Below are 21923 nucleotides of genomic sequence, written 5' to 3'. Positions count from 1 at the left end.
AGAAGACAGGCCACAGTTCTCTTATCTACAGTTAAAAAAAAAGCAGTGGGTGCCAGAAAGGCAAAAATCAAATCATTTGAGTAGATTAGAGAAAAGAATGGAGAAAATTATCCCCATTGCGTACTGAAGACCCATTTCTTTGAAATTAAAGGCCTTTGATGATGCTCTGAAAACACAGCAGTACCACATGTTTAGAAGTAGTGAAATTCCTCATGCTGGGCATAGAGTGAGCACATATCACTTGCTTATTGAAAGTACATATGTACTTGAATGTCATGAAATATTGTCGGTCTTATTGGAACAAACTTTCTGTTGAATGTCAGCTCTTATATGACTGTCATATTAATATTAATTTTATTCTCTTCATAGTAACCGAAGAAAGCTTTCATAGTTCACCATGGTGCTTACCTAAATCTCCTCTATTTTGTCTCCCACCCTCCCTGTTCTATATAGTCCCTGCTTCTCCTCCCATTTCCTGCTGGTGGATGCCTTGCTGCTTTCCTCTGTATTTTAAGACAGCTGACGATCTGACAGTAAGCATCAAGATTTTTTTTCAGATCTGTTTCATTAGTAGCCTTAGTAGTTTGAGATAATTTACTAAGTAAGTGACCCTAATACTTGAGTGAAATATCTAACCTTGTATTGACAATGTAGTAATTGCGAGTTTTCAATAAATTAAAAGTAAGTACAATTAAAGTTGACTACAGTCATCCCCACCAAACTTAAGTTGCCTGGACCAATGGACAAGTGGCTTTGGCTAAAGTAAATGGTCAAAAAAATGAGTCACAAAACAAAACGAGGTTATGTATCTGGGTAAGAGACAGGAAGGGCAGAGCAGGGTCTAATGAGAGAGGGAAAGAGATTAGGAATGTTGGGGAAAATAACCGGAATGCAGTATAAGTATGCATGAAATTATCAAAGAACTAACTTAACAAAAATATTATACCCACAATTTTCATTATCCACAATTTTACCTATTTAATAACCAGATATGGCTAATAACTACCATATTGAACAATGGCAATGTAGAAGATTTTGACATTGTTGAACGTTCTATTAGACGTTCTGGAAAAATCGTGTTAGCACATGCCATTTTTTCCATTTGAGAGTGAAATTCAAGCTCAGTTTTATTACAGAGCAGGTTACAGGTAAACAAAATACTTTCCAGTAATCTAAGAAATGATTATGGAAATAAGGGTCTGAATAAATTGGGCTAAGTGAGGAGGGAAAGAATGGTGGTAGAATTAATCTAATGTGATCATCATCATTAAGGCTTACGATTAATATTTGTTAGACAATTGCTTTGTTATTTTAGAGCATCTTTTAAAATATGTTTATGGTTTATATTTTGTAAAGTATTACTATATAGTAATACAATTTAGTTCAAAGGTAGAACTAAAAGGGAAAATAGGTTTAGCGTGTCTTTCCTATCACAGTATTATATGCCATTTTTTATTTTCTTTTGTTTTACTTGCTTTTGTCTTTTGAAACATGGTCTCACATAGCCCAAATACCTTGAATTCTCTACCTAGCCAAAAGAATGAGCTTGAATTCCCAATCCCCCTGTCTCCCAGGTACCGGAATAGTAGGATTGTCCCACAGTGTGTCTGGCTTATATTTTGCTTAATGTAGTGGTTTAGAGTTGAGTGATCCGGCATGGATCCTGGAAGCTGAAAAAAAAAGTGCCTTCAAGATTATCAAGACTAATAATGATTCACATTTTCAGATGAATATTTCGATTCCAGAAAGCATTTTACACCTATTTTTTCTGTAGGTGGGGCAGATTTTATAATTTTCCCTCCATGGCTTATTTTTGTCTCCTTTTCTTTGGTTTGACTCAGATGCCACCTGCTGCATGAAGCTGTTTTCTGTACAGATAAGCATGAACTTCTTAACTTTTTTATATAGTTCTATTAAAGTTAATTAAGGTTCATGTATTTTCTTCTCTAGTGGAGGCCTTCAATTCCTCCTACAAAAAAGAAATCATTTAGAACATGTATTTGAATTTTTTGTATTATTCTAAACAACCGATTCTCTAGATTATAGTTACTAATTACTAACAATGTGATCATTACTAATGGTCAAGTATTTTCTTCCAAACCTCCATACCTTATAATAGATGATAATAAAATGTATAGTGTATAATGAATAAAGCATCAACCTTATTAAGTTCTATTTTCTCATTCTTAGGTATTAAGATTTTCTCTGTCCATTCTGAGAGATGGCACAATTGTTTCGTTATTTCCAGGGAGATCCTGTTGTGACATCCTCTCCCACTGAAGTTCGTATGTGGGTAGAAGGTAAGATACTTGAAACAGTTCTTATTTCTGTCTTTCCATGTTACACTTTATCTCTTTATAATGTTAGGAGACCATATTTTACAGACTTATGGTACATAAAAATAACACTTTTCAGTCTTTCAAAGAAGTTGTTTCAATATTTAAAGTTTATACCCAAACCTGGTAAATTTAAGTTCACACCATTGTATTTTATGCAAATAGGTTACAAGAATAATTTTGTAATTGGGGTGAGGATGTACCTTATTGTTAGAAAGCTAGTTTAGCATGTGCAAGTGCCAGGGTTTATTTCAAGCAATATACATGATTACATTCACATGCATAAAAAGAATCATTTCCTTGTCTAAATTAATACATTCCTTATGTAGATATTTGAATTAGTGCATTAATTACAATTGAACTAATATATTGATTATTAGATGCTCTCAAAGCATACAGAAATATTGATAGCATATAAATAAAGAACACTAGTAGATATGTTATATATCATTTTTACAGAAAGAGAAGGCAATGTAGGGAAATGAGCACAATGAAAGGAGAGATAAATGTAATTAATTTTATTACTAATTAAGCTTAGTTACTAGGTTTAACCTTTGAGGGATGAGGTTAAGTTTAAATCCATCACATGGTGTTCATATTTACAGATATTTAGTGAATAATACATTTATTGATAAGGGGGAAACCAAAGATAATCTTTCTTTAATTTTCTTTATTACTATCAAAGCAAAGAATATTATGGGAAAATTTCAGTTCTCAGCATTTTTTTAAGCTATGGAATCCCTCCTCTAAAGATAATACGTATCATTGAGATATTTGAGAGCACTTTTGACATAGTGATTGGTAATAACGGTTTAGAGTATTCTATTTTAAGCAAATTGGATCAGGTAATGCATAGATGACAATAAAATATTTATAAAAATTAAATTCTTTTAAAATTTCCTCTATAAAATAGCTTTGCATATTGTTTTCTCATATTTTGTTAAAATGGTATATTTACCTAGCAAGGAAATTATAGTAAACCATTTAAATTGTATCAAATTATTTTAATGTAGAATCATTTCAATAAACATAGCATTCCATGTGTTTTTTCACATTTAATACTCATGTTTAAAAATTTTAATCTCTGAAAAATGAAATTCCTTAAAGCCAATATTTTTGTATTTTATACAATTTTATAAGTATTTTAGGAATAACAACTTGGTTTCTACTTTTAAAATGAAGTTCTGATATCTCAATTGCTATTTCTATCTTTGTTTCTGTGAATTATCTTCTAGTTTTCAAACTTTGAATTTATATACTAATGAAAACAGTGCTAATATAAGGAGAAATTTCACACTTCCTGTGGTCCCATAACATTTCCTTTCTTTCTCAGTACACTTTCTGTCAGGTATTCTAACATTGGCTTGATGTTTATGTGTGTATGAATTCACATTTTATCTTCCTTATAAAGTTTAAAATTTTTGAAGTTATGAAACAATATATTCCATTTTTATATATAATAATATGTATCAAATTCCTTATATATAGTATTGCTCATTAAATAATATTACTGGCAATATAATGACTTTAATATTTCTAATTTCAATTTTTCTCTAATATTATCCTTAAGAAATATTTAAGACTGCACATTTAGTTAACCTTTGTTTGGTGGTATGGGCATATTTTATAACAGTATTTGTTAAAACAATTTAAATAGGCAGATAATGAATTATAGACACCTGATCTTACTGCTTCTCATTCTTTCACCAAATAAACAAAGACCTTTTCGGTACTGGACTCCTAGCTCTAATTGGTCTAATTCATTATGTGGCAAAGTTATTGTATATATAAATGAATTCTGTAATATGAAGAGAAAAACAAATATGTTAAAATCAATTGGACATATTGAAGATCTTTTTCACAGCTCTGAAAAGACATAGGTGTATATAGGTAACATTTATGTTAGAATGTCTCAATATCTTTTTTTTTTTCAGAGCTGAGGACCGAACCTATGGCCTTGCACTTGCTAGGCAAGTGCTCTACCACTGAGCTAAATCTCCAACCCCCCTCCTCCCAATATTTTATTTTTAAACTGGGTCATCTGAGATTTTTATATATAGTGCTGCATATTTAAGTTTAGGTAATTACATTTTTAAATTAAAACATAATTAGATAATTCTTCTCATTCCATTTCTCCTTCCACACATTCTCTCTCAAATTTATTGCATATTTTTTAATTATTGCAGCATATATGTTTATAAACACATATGCAAATATATAAAAACAAGTTGTTGAATCCCTTTAGTGCTGTGGTCCCTGAAGAAGACTAATTCCCCCTATTTTATCAGTCATTAATTGCCTGTTATCTCTTTATCTAGGGGTACAAGGGGGCAATGTGTGGTGAGATTTCACTCTTCTATATTGGCATGCCAACTGGGATTGTCATTGTTGAGTTTAGGCAGCCATGTTGTTAAGATTTTGTGATTGTAACTTGTCTCTCATATCTAGAATACATAATCATGTTATAGACTTGGTTCTCCTGCTCTTACAGTCTTCCCACACACTTTTCTACAGTGTTCCCTGTAGGGAAGTATGTGTAAGGAGTATGTTGTAGGTGTGTCACCTGTGTCACAGTTGTCCTCCATATTTTGACTAGATATGGCTTTCTATGATGGCCTTCATTTGCTACAAAAAGAAGCTTTTTAAATTAGGCCTGAGAGCTACACTTCTATGTGGGTATAGGGATAAGAATTTAGAATACATTTAGGAATTATACTGATATAAGAAAGTAGCCATACTGGGTTGTTCTCTAGGGTACATGAACTCTCTAACCATGGATAGTTAGCCATGTTTACATTACTAGGCATGTTTTTCCTCCTTTTGAGCAGACCTTAAGTCCATTAAGTCCATGGTAGCCAACAGCTACCATAAATATATAGGTGCCACTACTAGGCTTTTAAGGTAATCTTGCCCTGTTGGTCACTATTGTGTCATAGAAATCACAATTAGATAGGACCATTGATTACTTCCTGTTCCTGGTAGCTTGCATCGTTGCTTCTGGTAATACGAGAGAGTTAGTCTTTGGGGAGGAAGCTTTCAAATCAGACTCATCTAGATTCTTCCAAGTTCACACAGTGTCTTAATGATGTCATTGGCAATTAGTGCTTACCTTCAGTTTCGAGGAGACAACCAAGGGCAATAGAAATAGACTATCTTGTTTTGAGAGCATGTTGGACTACCCTGACAAACAACTTGAAAGAAGGTCTCTGGTCCTTCCTATGGGGACTTGTCTGTGGCTCTTCAGGAAGGGATTATCACCCCAAGCTGCATAACTATGTTTATTTAAACTATATGTGTATGTATACATATATACTTATATGCATTACATGTAGCTTTAGGTAAATATGAATTAATATGATTCCCTATGCATTTTCAAGTCTTTTTAGTGTTATTGATCTCTCTTCCTTACCTCAATTAATTCTTCTATTTCCCCATTACTTCCTTCTTATCATCTGTGTATCCTATTTCCTCTCTAGAGCCCCTTGCTCTGCATTGTTGTATTTTTACTTTCCTTGTTTCTGTGGTTACTGCAGGTTATATACTCATGTAAGAAGGTTTGCATCTAGGAATAATAAATGCAGGAGAACATAAAAGATTTGTCTTTTTGGGTTGGAAATACATCATCCAACAAAATATTTCATAGTTTCATTTTAACCTGAAAATTTCATTATTATATTTTTCTTTACAGATGAATATATTCCATAGTGTATATGTGCCCTATTTTCATTATCCATTCATCAGGTGAAGGACATTTAGCTTGTTTCCATTTTCTAGTTATTGTGAATAGAGTAGCAATGAGCATAGCTGCACAAGTACCAGTGATTTCCAGAGTGGATGTACCAGTTTACAGTCTAAAAACAAGTGAACAAGGGCTCCCCCTTTCTCCCATATCCTCTTTAGTATTTGTGGTTAGTTGTTTTCTGACTGGAGTAAGATGATATTTTAAAGTAGTTTTAATTTGCATTTTTCTAATTGCTAGGGATGCTAAAAACTTTTTGAGCTATTTACTAGCTCAAATTTTAATTTGTTTTAGAACTCTGTGCAGATCCATAGCCACTTGTTTTATATTCTCTATTTTAAAATTTTATTGCTATTTTTAATCTTTAAAATTAAGACATGACATTATCATTTCCCTCTTCCTTTTCTTACCTCCAATTACTCCCGTGTATCCCCACCCATGCATACTTGAAATCATGATTTTTTTCTTTAGTTGTTATTACATGCTTCCTTATTTTGTGTGTGTACATGTATGTATTAAATAGATGTATATATAATATATATATTTATATAAACATGTATTCACATATATTTCCATGTAATATATGTTTATATATTATATGAATATGTAAAACTATACATATACATAGATGCATATACATGCACACACTTATACATACATACATACACACACACACACACACACACACACACACTTAACCTGTTCAGTCTGTCTAGTGTTACTTGGTATTGGATAACCAATGAGGGGACACATTCCTGGAAATGCCTGTTTCTCTGTTCTCAGCATTCCTTAGCTGCCTGTCTGTCTCTTGGTGACATATTTCTCTTCCATTTTAGCATGTTTATTCGTATTGTACTTTTCAGTTATTATTTAGGCAGCCATATTGTAGAGGTAGCACGAGTGGAGCTTCTCTGTCATTTGTAATAAAAACAGTGTCAACAGCAGCTTTTCTGGTCTTCTGCTCTTAAAATATTCCTCCTTCCTGTTTTGTGATATTCACTGAATCTTATGTGCAGGATTTATGTTGTAGATTTATCAATTGGGGCTGGACACATCATAATTACTTATTTAATGTATTTTGACGAGCTATAGATTTCTGTAATGGTTTTCTTCTGTTGTAAGCGCAGGTTTCTCTGATGAGAGATGCACACACATATACATACATACATATATACATATACATCATGAGTTTTTTTCGTTAGTTGTTATTACATGCTTCCTTATTTTGTGAAGCTTAGATCAATTCTTGATCTAAGAGCCTGAACCACTGGAGTTCTGTTTAAGAAATTCCCCCCTTTCCCAACCCCCTCCAGTGCCAATTAGTTTGAGGCTCTTTCCCACTTTCTGTGGGAAAACTCTACTTACCTGTGAGAATAAGAATGAATATTTAGAATGCAGTTGGGAAGTATACTGACTTTGAAAAGTGGCAGCAATAGGTTCTCTTCAAGATCCATGATCTCAGTCACTCCAGGTGGTTAGCTCCCTTTCCAGTATTCAATGTGATTTTCCTCTGTGTTGGTGGGCTTTACCTCCAGTTAGGTAAAGTAAAAAAAAAAAAAAACTTGTTGTTTTTCACCAAATTATGAGTGCCATTATTGCACTGTATTGAGACTGCTGGTCTTCCTATGGGGTCACCCTCCTCTTCAGCTTCTTCCAGCCTTTCCGTGATTCAATTACAGGGGTCCCTAATTTCAGCCCAATGGTTTGGTATATATATATGCAGCTGTTAATCAATTCTTGATCTAAGAGCCTGAACCATTGGAGTTCTGTTTAAGAAATCCCCCCTTTTTCCAACCCCCTCCAATGCCAATTAGTTTGAGGCTCTTTCCCACTTTCTGTTCTACTATATCGAGTGTATCTGGTTGATGTCCTTTATCCACTTGGACTTGAGCTTTGTGCATGGTGACAAATATGGATCTATATTTAATAGATACGAGGAAAGTGGGCATCATAATCTTGTCCCTGATTTTAGTGGGATTGATTCAAGTATTGCTCCATTTAATTTGGTATTGGCTGTTGGTTTACAGTAAATTGCTTTTATTATATTTAGGTATGGACCTTGAATTCCTCCTCTCTATTTAACATGAAAGAGGTGTTGTATTTTGTTGAAGGCTTTTTAGGCATTTAATGAGATGATTGTGTCACTTTTTTCCTTGAGTTTGTTAATATAGTAGAATGTGTTAATGAATTTTTGTATATTGAACCAACCCTGCACCCCTGGGATGAAACCTACTTGTGAAACCTACTTGATTGTGGTGAATAATGGTTTTGATGTGTTCTTGGATTCAGACTGCTAGAATTTTATTGAGTATTTTTTGCATCAGTATTCATAACTGAAATTGGTCTGAAGTTCTCTTTCTTTGTTGGGTTTTTGTGTGATTTAGGTATCAGAGTAACTGTGGCTTCACAGAATAAATTAGGTAGTGTTCTTAGTCTATTTTATGAAGTAGTTTGAGGTGTGTTGGTATTAGCTCTTATTTGAAGGTCTGGTAGAATTCTGTGCTAAATCCATCTGGCCCTGGGCTTCTTTTAGTTGGGAGGTTTTTAATGATTTCTTCTATTTCCTTAGGGGATATGGACCTGTGTAGATGGCTAATCTGATCTTGATTTAAGTTTGGTACATGGTATCTGTCTAGAAAAATCATCCATTTCATCTAAATTTTCCAGTTTCATTGAGTATAAACTTTTATAGTAGGATCTGATGTTTTTTTGAATTTCTTGTTCCTGTTGCTCTGTCTCCATTTTCATTTCTGATTTTGTTAATTTGGATACTATTTCTGTGCCCTTTAGTTAGTTTGGCTAGAGGTTTATCTATCTTGTTGATTTTTCTCAAAGAACCAGCTTTTGGTTTTGTTGTTTCTTTGTATTGTTTTCTTTGTTTCTGTTTGGTTGATTTCTGCCCTGAATTTGAGTATTTCCTGCTGTCTACTCCTCTCAGGTATGTTTGCTTCTTTTTTGTTCTAGGGTTTTCAGGTGTACTGTTAAGTCGCTAGTATAGAATCTGTCCAATTCTTTACCAGGGCATGTAGTGCTGTGAATTTTCCTCTTAGCACTGATTTCATTGTGTCCTGTAAGTTTGGGTATGGTTTGTCATAATTTTCATTGAATTCCAGGAAGTGTTTAATTTCTTTCTTTACTTCTTCCCTGACCAAGTTATCATTGAGAAGACAGTTGTTCAGTTTCTATAGGTATGTAGATTTTCTGCTGTTTTTGTTGCTATTGAAGTCTAGCCTTGATCCCTGATGATCTCATAGGATGCATGGGATTATTTCAATTTTCATGTATCTGTTTAGGCTTGTTTTGTGACTGATTATATGGTCAATTTTGGAGAAGGTATCATGTTCTAAGAAGAAGGTATCATATTCTAAGAAGAAGGTATATTCTTTTGTTTTAGGGTGAAATGAATCTGTTAATTCCATTTGGTTCATAACCTCTATTAGTTTCCCTGTGTCTCTGTTTAGTTTCTGTTTCAATGGTCTCTCCATTGTGGAGAGTGGGTTGTTGAAGTCTCTCACTATTATTGTGTGGGGTTCAATGTGTTTTGAGCTTTAGTAAAGTTTCTTTAATGAATATGGGATACCTTGAATTTGGGGCATAGATGTTCCAAATTGAGACTTTCTCTTGGTTGATATTTCCTTTGATGAGTATGAAGTGTCCTGCATCTTAGTTGATAGCTTTTTGTTGAAGTCTATTTTATTGGGTATTGGAATAGCAACTCCTGCTTGTTTCTTGGGACCATTTGCTTGGAAGACTTTTTTACAACCTTTTATTCTGAGGTAGTGTCTGTCTTTGTCATTGAGGTGTTTTTTTTCTTTTTTCTGTATGCAGCAAAATGCTGGATCTTGATTATGTATCCAGTCTCTTATCTTATGCCTTTTTATTGAGGAATTAATTCACTTGATATTGAGAGATATTAAAGACAGATGATTGTTAGTTCCTTGTGTTTGTTGTTGTAGGTGGAGTTATGTGTATGTGATTCTCTCCTTTTTGTTTTGCTGTGAGATAATTTCTTGTTTTTTCTTTGGTGTAGACACCCTCCCTTTGTTGGAGTTTTGCTTCTAGTATGCAGTCTGGCTGGATTGTTAGATAGATATTGTTTAAATTTGGTTTTGTCATGGAACATTTTGTTTTCTCCATCTATGATGATTGCCTCTTGACGTCTGGTTATCCCTGGTGTTAGCTGGTCTGTGTGTCTCTGTCTGGAGCCTGCTTCCTGTGTCTCTGGGTTGCTGCAGTTCTCCTGGAAGATCTTCAGACTGAAATCTTCAGAGGAGCAGTCAAGCTGATGATCTGCCCCAGTGAAAGGTACAGCTTGGAAGGGAGGTGGAGATCAATTGGAGGAAAGTGTTCCTGCTTCTGCTGGGTGCCTCAGGGGTCCCAGGTGCTGCAGTTATTTCTGAGGGTCACTTACATGTTGCCCTGGGTGTGGCAGATCTCCTGGAAAGCCTTCAGACTGTGGGGTTTTCACAGGGGCAGAAAAGCTGATGATCTGCCACAGTGGAAGGTACAGGCCAGAAGCTCTACCAGTAATCTTAAAATTGTACCTTTATTTATAGAGAGATGTAATGTATGTTGGTTGAACTAATTAATTACTAAGTCATATTTTATAAACATTTAAAAATTATTTTTATGACTATGTTTATAGTTAGGATAATATATCAATTAATTTGATATATTCATGTTAAAAGTTTTAGTACATTGTCAAACATAAATTAAGTATCTTAGGGATTTGGATAGTTTTGCCTTTTTTTTTTTTTTTACTCTTCCCCCACTCTGTGTCCTCACTTATATCTCTATTTTCTACTATTTCTAACTCCTCTTTTTGCTACAAGTTTAGCTAAATCAAATATTGTCCAACACCAGATAATTAGATTTTTTGTATTGAGATTTTAATTATGGTACATGACCAGCTAAACAATCTTTGTTCTTAAGACCACTGTGAATTAATCAGTCCTCATACATTTTTATTAATAAGACATGTACATGATTGATTTACCTATAAAATACTTATAAATGTCAATTCAGTTAAGGGATTAATTTTATAAAATAGATAAATGTATTCCTAATGATTATTTTTTTGTAGGGCAGTGTAGTATGATATGATTATACAATATTTTATAATATAGAATAGTATATAGAAATGGAAACATAAGCAACAGATTAATTTTTTGCATAAAGCAGTTCTACTTGGGTAGAAATAGACCAGTGAGTATATATTTACAGTATTAATTTTTACATTGACTAAAAGATTAAAGTCTAAATCCTTACGAATTTTGTAGAATATCTTAAAATTCCAATTAAATAGTTATTTTCCAGTAACCTAACCCATATCTACCACAGTTACTTACTTTATGAGTCTTAATCTTATTTTTTAATTTATTGATTTTTCCAAGGTATTTTTCATTGATTTCCTCTTTTGAATTTTATTTTATATTGTTGTTGTATTGTTTTCTTCTGCTTCTTTTGAATTTATTTTCTTTTTCTTCTAATTTCCTTAGTGGAAATCTTAAATCATTGCTTTTAGATCTTTATTAACAAAAATCCATCTCTTCAGTGTTATAGATTTTCATCTAAATCCTTTTCATAAATTTTTGATAAGTGATGTTTTAATTTTTATATAGTGGAGAAATAAAAGCTGTGAATTTTTACATCTTCTTAGAGATTGACTTGTCATATTATCTACTTAATATCTGATACTATTTCTTGGTAGAAGATTGACTGTGATTGAAATCATACTTAATAGTAATAAAGTAATAGCATTCTTTTTAATTTAATTATTTATTTACATTCCAAATGTTGTACTTCCTTCCAGTCCCCCCTCATAGAATTCTTCATTCCTCCCACCTCCCCTTTGCCTTTGAGAAGGTGTTCCCTAACCACCCACTCCCACCCACCCAACTCTACCTCCCTCACCCCCCAGGCATCCTCTTTCCCTGGGGCATCTAGTCTCTACAGGATTAGGTGCATCCTCTCTCTACGGAGTCCTTCCTTCCCAGACAAGGAAGTCCTCTGCTACATAGTGCCTGGTATGTGTGTGTAGGGGCGGGGGGACTGAGCAGTCCCTGTATGCTCTTTGGTTAGTGATTTAATCTCTGGAAGCTCTGAGAGGTTCAGGTTAGTTGATACTCTTGTTCTTCCTATGAGGTTGCTATCCCCTTCAGTTCTTTCAACCTTTACCCCAGCTCTCCCATAGAGCTCCCCAACTTCAGCCCATTGTTTGGCTGTAAGTAGCTGCATCTGTGTTAGCTGCCTGTAGAGCCCTTCAGAGGACAGTCATGCTAGGTTCCTGTCTGTAGGCACAACATAGCATCAGTAATAGTGTCAGGGTTTGATGCCTGCACATGGCATAGATCCCAAGTTGGGCATGTTACTGGATGCTTTGTGCAAGGTGACAAATAGAGATCTATTTTCATTTTCATGCATCCAGACTTCTGGTAGACCAGCATCATTTATTGAATATGTTGTCTTTTTTCTATTGTATGGTTTTGGCTTCTTTGTCACAGATCAAGTGACCATAGGTGTGTGGGTTTATTTTTGGGTTTTTGATTCTATTGCATTGATCAACCTGTCTGGTTTTTTGATTTTTTTTTTTTTTTTTTTTTTTTTTTGGTTTTTCGAGACAGGATTTCTCTGTATAGCCCTGGCTGTCCTGGAACTCACTTTGTAGAGCATGCTGGCCTCGAACTCAGAAACCCACCTGCCTCTCTTTGCCTCCCAAGTGCTGGAATTAAAGGCGTGTGCCACCACTGCCCGGCACCAGTTTGTTCTTATCACTATCACTATTGCTTTGTAGTACAACTTAAGGTCAAGGGATGGTGATTTCACCAGAAGAACTTTTATTGTTGAGAATTATTATTTTTATTAAGATTTTTATTTATTTACCTCCAAAATGTTGCCCCCTCCAAGTTCTCCCCTTACAGAGACTTTCTCCATTGCCTATCCACTTCTCTTGTGAGAGGGTGGTACCCCTGGGATATTTCCCCACCCTGGGACATCAAGTCTCAGCCTAATTAGGCAATCCTCTCCCACTGAGGCCAGATAAGGAATCCCTGTTGGAGATCAGATAGGACAGTCAGGCTACAGCTGTAGAGAGCCTCCACTCTAGTTGTTGGGCAGCCCACATGGAGTCTGAGCTGCACTTCTGCTACATACATGCCTGGGTCCTCATTGCAGTCTCTGTGTGTTCTTTGGTTCATGGTTCAGTCTCTGAGAGCTCCAAGAGGTCAGGGTTAGTTGACTCTGTTGGTTCTCCTGTGGGGTTCCCATCTCTTTCAGGGATTTCAATCCTTCCCCCAAGTCTTCCATAAGAGTCCATGACCTTTGTCCAATGTTTGGCTGTGGATATCTGCATCTGTTTCACTCAGCTGTGGGATAGAGCCTCTGAGTCCAGTTATGCTAGGATCCTGTCTACAAACATAATAGAGTATCATTAATAATAACATCAAGGATTGGTTATTAGTTGGCCATTCCCTCAGTCTCTGTTCCATCTTTGTACCTGCATTTGTTTTAGATAGAACCTGCATTTTGGGTGGGAAGTTTTGTGGGTGTGCTGGTGTATTTATGGATCCACTGGGGGTCCTTCCTGGCTATAGGAGGTAGCCTTTTCAGTTTCCATGTACCTACTGTTAGGCATTTAGCCTAAGGTCACTCGCATTGACTCCTGGGTGCCTTCCCTATCTTAGGTCTCTGGTACTTTCTAGAGGTTCCCCCTAACCATGCCCCCAGCAGCTGCAGATTTCCATGCATTCTCCTGGCTCCCTGTGGCTGTCTCATGTCTCTCCCCACACTTGCCCCCAATTCCCCTCCCTGTCCCCTCTGCCACTCAGTTCCTTCCCTCCATCTGCCTCCTATGACTTTTATTTCTTCTAAGTGTGATTCAAGCTTCCTCTCTTATGCCTTCCTTCTTGTTAAACTTCTTTGATCCTGTGTGGTGTATCATAGATATTCTGTGGTTTATGGCTAATATCTACTTATCAGTGACTACATACCATGCATGTCCTTTGGGGTTTGGGTTGCTTCACTCAGGATATTTTCTAGGTCCTTCTATTTGCCTGCAGAATTCATAATGTCCCAGTTTTTAATGGCTGAACACTATTCCATTGAGTAAATGAACCACATTTTCTGAATGCATTCTTCACTTGAGGGACATCTGGATTGTTTCCAGTTTCTGATTAATCTGAGTAAGGCTGTTATGAGCATAGTGGAGCACATATCCCTGTGGTATGGTGCAGCATATTTTGGGTATATGCCTAGGGGTGGTATAGCTGGGTGTTCAGCTAGAACTATTTGAGTTTTTCCTCTTGGCCATTGGTGTAAGGTAGAATGTCAGGGTTGTTTTGATTTGCATTTTCCTGGTGACAAAGGAAGTTCAGTATTTCTTTTTTTTAAATTAGGTATTTTCTTCATTTACATTTCCAATGCTATCCCAAAAGTCCCCCATACCCTACCCACCCACTCCCACTTCTTGGCCCTGGCATTCCCCTGTACTGAGGCATATAAAGTTTGCAAGACCAGTGGGCCTCTCTTCCCAGTGATGGCCGACTAGGCCACCTTCTGCTACATATGCAGCTAGAGTCACAAGCTCTGTGGGTACTGGTTAGTTTATATTGTTGTTCCACCTATTGGGTTGCAGATCCCTTTCAGTGAATGCTTCTATTTCCTTTGGGGTTATAGGGTTGTTTAAATAGTTTATCTGATCTTTATTTAACTTTGTTAAGTGGCATCTGTTCAGAAAATCATTCACTTTATTTAGATTTTCCAATTTTGTGGAGCATAGGATTTTGAAGTAAAACCTAATGATTCTTTGAATTTCCTCATTGTCAATTGTTATTTTCCCCCTTCCTTTTCTGAAGTTGTTAATTTGGATATTGTTTCTCTTGTCTTTTGTTTATCTTTCCTCAAAGACCGAGCCCTTGTTTTGCTTAATGTGTGTGTGTGTGTGCACGTGTGTACTGTAAGTATCTGCATTTGTCTTGGTCAGTTGCTGGTAGAGCCTCTTAGAGGACAGCTATGCCAGGCTTCTGTCTGCATGCACAATATGGCCTCAGTAATAGTGTCAGGATTTGGTGTACATGCATGGAATGGATCCCAAGTTGAGCTGATAACTGGTGGCCTTTCTTTCAGTCTCTGCTCCATTTTTTCACTGCAGTTCTTTTAGACAGGAACAGTTCTGGGTTAAAAATTTTGAAGATGGGTGGGTGGCCCCCTGCATTGACTAGGGGAAATGCCTATTTACTGGAAGTGGTCTGTTCCAGTTCTATTTCCCCACTGTTGGATATTTTGGCTAATGTCACCCCTGTTAGTCTGATCATTTAATGTTTTGATTAACATTTGACTGGAGGAATTTCTTTTCTGGTCCAATCTGTTTCCTGTTCCATAGGTTTCTTGTACAATTATGGCCATGTCTTGCTTTAGGTTAGAGAAGTTTTCTTCTGTGATTTTGTTGAAGATTTTTTCTGGCCTTTTGAGTTGGAAATCTTCACTCTCTTCTATTCCTAGTATTCTTAACTTTGGTCCTTTCATTGTGTTCTGGATTTCTTGGATGTTATATGTTAGGAGCCTTTTATGCTTTGCACTTTCTTTGACCGTTGTGTCAATATCTTCTATGCCTGAAATTCTCTCTTCTATTTCTTGTATCCTGTTGGTGTTTCCTAGGTTTTCCATCTCCAGGGTTGCCTCCGTTTGTGATTTGTTTATTGTTTCTATTTCCATTTTTAGGTCTTGGACTGCTTTGTTCAATTCTTTCACCTGTTTCATTGTGTTTTACTGTATGTTTTTAAGGAATTTATTTGTTTCCTGTTTAAGGCCTTCTACCTCTTTGACCATGTTTTCTTTTATTTCTTTAAGTGGGTTATTTATATTCTCCTTAAAGGTCTCATAATCTTCATGAGATGAGATTTTAGGTCAGCATCATCCTTTTCAGGTGTGTTAGGTTATCCAGGCCTTGCTGTGGTGGGAGAACTGTATTCTGATGGGGCCAAAATACTTTGGTTTCTTTTTCTTTTTTTTTCTTTTTTTTTTTTTTACATATTTCCCTCAATTACATTTCCAATGCTATCCCAAAAGTCCCCCATACCGCCCCCCACTTCCCTACCCTCCCATTCCCATTCTTTTGGCCCTGGCATTCCCCTATATTGGGGCATATAAAGTTTGCAAGTCCAATGGGCCTCTCTTTCCAGTGATGGCCGACTAGGCCATCTTTCGATACATATGCAGCTAGAGAGAAGAGCTCCGGGGTTCTGGTTAGTACATCATGTTGTTCAACAATAGGGTTGCAGATCCCTTTAGCTCCTTGGGTACTTTCTCTAGCTTCTCCATTGGGGGCCCTGTGATCCATCCAATAGCTGACTGTGAACATCCACTTCTGTGTTTGCTAGGCCCCTGCATAGTCTCACAAGAGACAGCTATCTTTGGGTCCTTTCAGTAAAATCTTGCTAGTGTATGCAATGGTGTCAGCGTTTAGAAGCTGATTATGGGATGTATCCCTGGATACGGCAGTCTCTAGATGGTCCATCCTTTCATCACAGCTCCAAAATTGTCTCTGTAACTCCTTCCATGGGTGTTTTGTTCCCAATTCTAAGAAGGGGCACAGTGTTCACATTTTGGTCTTCATTCTTCTTGAGTTTCATGCGTTTAGCAAATTGTATCTTATATCTTGGGTATCCTAAGTTTTGTGCTAATATCCACTTATCAGTGAATACATATAGTGTGAGTTCCTTTGTGATTGTGTTACCTCACTCAAGATGATGCCCTCCAGGTCCATCCATTTGGCTAGGAATTTCATAAATTCATTCTTTTTAATAGCTGAGTAGTACTCCATTGTGTAAATGTACCATAATTTCTGTATCCATTCCTCTGTTGAGGGACATCTGGGTTCTTTCCAGCTTCTGGCTATTATAAATAGGGCTGCTATGAACATAGTGGAGCATGTGTCCTTCTTACCGGTTGGGACATCTTCTGGATATATGCCCAGAAGAGGTATTGCTGGATCCTCCGGTAGTACTATGTCCAATTTTCTGAGGAACCGCCAGACTGATTTCCAGAGTGGTTGTACAAGCTTGCAATCCCACCAACAATGGAGGAGTGTTCCTCTTTCTCCACATCCCCGCCAGCATCTGCTGTCACCTGAATTTTTGATCTTAACCATTCTGACTGGTGTGAGGTGGAATCTCAGGGTTGTTTTGATTTGCATTTCCCTGATGATTAAGGATGTTGAACATTTTTTCAGGTGCTTCTCTGCCATTTGGTATTCTTCAGGTGAGAATTCTTTGTTCAATTCTGAGCCCCATTTTTTAATGGGGTTATTTGACTTTCTGGAGTCCACCTTCTTGAGTTCCTTATATATATTGGATATTAGACCCTTATCTGATTTAGGATAGGTAAAGATCCTTTCCCAATCTGTTGGTGGTTTTTTTGTCTTATTGATGGTGTCTTTTGTCTTGCAGAAGCTTTGCAGTTTCATGAGGTCCCACTTGTCAATTCTCGATCTTACAGCACAAGCCATTGTTGTTCTATTTAAGAATTTTTCCCCTGTGCCCATATCTTCAAGGCTTTTCCCCACTTTCTCCTCTATAAGTTTCAGTGTCTCTGGTTTTATGTGAAGTTCCTTGATCCACTTAGACTTGACCTTAGTACAAGGAGATAGGAATGGATCGATTCGCATTCTTCTACATGATAACAACCAGTTGTGCCAGCACCATTTGTTGAAAATGCTGTCTTTCTTCCACTGGATGGTTTTAGCTCCCTTGTCGAAGATCAAGTGACCATAGGTGTGTGGGTTCATTTCTGGGTCTTCAATTCTATTCCATTGGTCTATTTATCTGTCACTATACCAGTACCACGCAGTTTTTATCACAATTGCTCTGTAGTAAAGCTTTAGGTCCGGCATGGTGATTCCACCAGAGGTTCTTTTATCCTTGAGAAGAGTTTTTGCTATCCTAGGTTTTTTGTTATTCCAGATGAATTTGCAGATTGCACTTTCTAATTCGTTGAAGAATTGAGTTGGAATTTTGATGGGGATTGCATTGAATCTGTAGATTGCTTTTGGCAAGATAGCCATTTTTAAAATGTTGATCCTGCCAATCCATGAGCATGGAAGATCTTTCCATCTTCTGAGATCTTCTAGAATTTCTTTCTTCAGAGACTTGAAGTTCTTATTATACAGATCTTTCACTTCCTTAGTTAGAGTCACACCAAGATATTTTATATTATTTGTGACTATTGAGAAGGGTGTTGTTTCCCTAATTTCTTTCTCAGCCTGTTTATTCTTTGTGTAGAGAAAGGCCATTGATTTGTTTGAGTTAATTTTATATCCAGGTACTTCACCGAAGCTGTTTATCAGGTTTAGGAGTTCTCTGGTGGAATTTTTAGGGTCACTTATATATACTATCCTATCATCTGCAAAAAGTGATATTTTGACTTCATCTTTTCCAATTTGTATCCCTTTGATCTCCTTTTGTTGTCGAATTGCTCTGGCTAGGACTTCAAGTACTATGTTGAATAGATATGGAGAAAGTGGACAGCCTTGTCTAGTCCCTGATTTTAGAGGGATTGCTTCAAGCTTCTCACCATTTACTTTGATGTTGGCTACTGGTTTTCTGTAGATTGCTTTTATCATGTTTAGGTATGGGCCTTGAATTCCTGATCTTTCCAAGACTTTTATCATGAATGGGTGTTGGATTTTGTCAAATGCTATTTCTGCATCTAACGAGATGACCATGTGGTTTTTGTCTTTGAGTTTGTTTATATACTGGATTACGTTGATGGATTTCCGTATATTGAACCATCCCTGCATCCCTGGGATGAAACCTATTTGGTCAGGATGGATGATTGTTTTGATGTGTTCTTGGATTCAGTTAGCAAGAACTTTATTGAGGATTTTTGCATCAATATTCATAAGGGATATTGGTCTGAAGTTTTCTATCTTTGTTGGGTCTTTTTGTGGTTTAGGTATCAGAGTAATTGTGGCTTCATAGAATGAGTTGGGTAGAGTACCTTCTGTTTCTATTTTGTGGAATAGTTTGTGAAGAACTGGGATTAGATCTTCTTTGAAGGTCTGATAGAACTCTGCACTAAACCCATCTGGTCCTGGGCTTTTTTTGGTTGGGAGACTATTAATGACTGCTTCTATTTCTTTGGGGGATATAGGGCTGTTTAGATCATTAAAATGATCTTGGTTCAACTTTGGTACCTGGTATCTGTCTAGGAACTTCTCCATTTCATCCAGGTTCTCCAGTTTTGTTGAGTATAGCCTTTGGTAGAAGGATCTGATGGTGTTTTGGATGTCTTCAGGATCTGTTGTTATGTCTCCTTTTTCATTTCTGATTTTGTTAATTAGAATACTTTCCCTGTGCCCTCTAGTGAGTCTGTCTAAGGGTTTATCTATCTTGTTGATTTTCTCAAAGAACCAGCTCCTTGATTGGTTGATTCTTTGAATAGTTCTTTTTGTTTCCACTTGATTGATTTCGCCCCTGAGTTTGATTATTTCCTGCTGTCTACTCCTCTTGGGTGAATTTGCTTCCTTTTGTTCTAGTGCTTTTAGGTGTGTTGTCAAGCTGCTAATGTGTGCTCTTTCTAGTTTCTTTTTGGAGGCACTCAGAGCTATGAGTTTTCCTCTTAGAAATGCTTTCATTGCGTCCCATAAGTTTGGGTATGTTGTGGCTTCATTTTCATTGAACTCTAAAAAGTCCTTGATTTCTTTCTTTATTCCTTCCTTGACCAAGGTATCATTGAGAAGAGTGTTGTTCAGTTTCCACGTGAATGTTGGCTTTCTATTATTTATTTTGTTATTGAAGATCAGCCTTAGTCCATGGTGATCTGATAGGATGCATGGGACAATTTCAATATTTTTGTATCTGTTGAGTCCTGTTTTGTGCCCAATTACGTGGTCAATTTTGGAGAAGGTACCATGAGGTGCTGAGAAGAAGGTGTATCCTTTTGTTTTAGGGTAAAATGTTCTGTAGATATCTGCCAGATCCATTTGATCCATAACTTCTGTTAGTTTCACTGTGTCCCTGTTTAGTTTCTGTTTCCATGATTTGTCCATTGGTGAAAGTGGTGTGTTGAAGTCTCCCACTATTATTGTATGAGGTGCAATGTGTGCTTTGAGCTTTACTAAAGTTTCTTTAATGAATGAGGCTGCGTTTGTATTTGGAGCATAGATATTCAGGATTGATAGTTCCTCTTGGAGGATTTTACCTTTGATGAGTATGAAGTGCCCCTCCCTGTCTTTTTTGATGACTTTGGGTTGGAAGTCAATCTTATCAGATATTAGAATGGCTACTCCAGCTTGTTTCTTCATACCATTTGCTTGGAAAATTGTTTTCCAGCCTTTCATTCTGAGGTAGTGTCTATCTTTTTCTCTGAGATGAGTTTCCTGCAAGCAGAAAAATGTTGGGTCTTGTTTGTGTAGCCAGTTTGTTAGTCTATGTCTTTTTATCAGGGAGTTGAGTCCATTGATATTAAGAGATATTAAGGAAAAGTAATTGTTGTTTCCTGTTATTTTTGTTGTTAAAGTTGGCATTTTGTTCTTGTGGCTGTCTTCTTTTAGGTTTGTTGAGGGATTACCTTCTTGTTTTTTCTAGGGCTTGGTTCCCATCCTTGTATTGGTTTTTTTCTGTTATTATCCTTTGAAGGGCTGGATTCGTGGAGAGATAATGTGTGAATTTGGTTTTGTCGTGGAATACTTTGGTTTCTCCATCTATGTTAATTGAGAGTTTGGCTGGGTATAGTATCCTGGGCTGGAATTTGTGATCTTTTAGTGTCTGTATAACATCTGTCCAGGATCTTCTGGCTTTCATAGTCTCTGGTGAAAAATCTGGTGTAATTCTGATAGGCTTGCCTTTATATGTTACTTGGCCTTTTTCTCTTACTGCTTTTAGTATTCTATCTTTATTTAGTGCATTTGTTGTTCTGATTATTATGTGTCGGGAGGTATTTCTTTTCTGGTCTAGCCTATTTGGAGTTCTGTATGCTTCTTGTATGTTCATGGGCATCTCTTTCTTTAGATTTGGGAAGTTTTCTTCTATAATTTTGTTGAAGATGTTTGCTGGTCCTTTGAGTTGAAAATCTTCATTCTCATCCACTCCTATTATCCGTAGGTTTGGTCTTCTCATTGTGTCCTGTATTTCCTGGATGTTTTGAGTTAGGATCTTTTTGCATTTTCCATTTTCCTTGATTGTTGTGCCGATGTTCTCTATGGAATCTTCTGCACCTGAGATTCTCTCTTCCATCTCTTGTATTCTGTTGCTGATGCTTGCATCTATGATTCCAGATTTCTTTCCTAGGGTTTCTATCTCCAGTGTTGCCTCCTTTTGGGTTTTCTTTATTGTGTTTACTTCCCTTTTTAGGTCTAGTATGGTTTTGTTCATTTCCATCATCTGATTGGATGTGTTTTCCTGTTTCTCTTTAAGGACTTCTACCAGTTTGGTTGTGTTTTCCTGTTTTTCTTTAAGGACTTGTAATCTTTAGCCATGTTCTCCTGTAGTTCTTTAAAGTCCTTCTTGATGTCTTCTACCATCATCATGAGATATGCTTTTAAATCCAGGTCTAGCTTTTCAGGTGTGTTGGGGTGCCCTGGACTGGGGGAAGTGGGAGTGCTGGGTCCTGATGATGGTGAGTGGTCTTGGTTTCTGTTAGTAGGATTCTTACGTTTACTTCTCGCCATCTGGTAATCTCTGGAGTTGTTATAGTTGTCTCTGTTCAGAGGTTGTTCTTCTGGTGATTCTGAGTATCGTCTGTCAGCAGACCTGGGAGACAGGCTCTCTCCTCTAAGTTTCAGTGGTTAGAGCACTCCCTGCTGACAAGCTTTCCTCTTAAAGGGAAGGTGTACAGATATCTGGCGTTTGGAC

The 21923-nt window shown here is 36.6% G+C and overlaps 1 protein-coding gene across 4 annotated transcripts in view; it reads left to right on the top strand.

The window, feature by feature from the left end:
- The first annotated feature begins 2196 nt into the window (after nucleotides 1–2196).
- LOC110286342 (uncharacterized) overlaps nucleotides 2197–21923 on the top strand; it is a 343296-nt gene continuing 323569 nt past the window's right edge. For all 4 annotated transcript variants that reach the window (XM_085837621.1, XM_085837619.1, XM_085837618.1 and 1 more), the window contains exon 1: nucleotides 2197–2300. In XM_085837621.1, coding sequence (XP_085693747.1) covers nucleotides 2222–2300 — 79 coding nt within the window. In that variant the 5' untranslated portion in view covers nucleotides 2197–2221. The remainder of the gene's footprint in view (nucleotides 2301–21923) is intronic.

The sequence above is a fragment of the Mus caroli genome, unplaced genomic scaffold, assembly GCF_978045245.1.
Source record: "Mus caroli unplaced genomic scaffold, Mus_caroli_1 scaffold_5, whole genome shotgun sequence".
Lineage (NCBI taxonomy): Eukaryota > Metazoa > Chordata > Mammalia > Rodentia > Muridae > Mus > Mus caroli.
The sequence above is the reverse complement of the archived record's forward strand: the minus strand, read 5'-3'. Positions and strand labels throughout refer to the sequence as shown.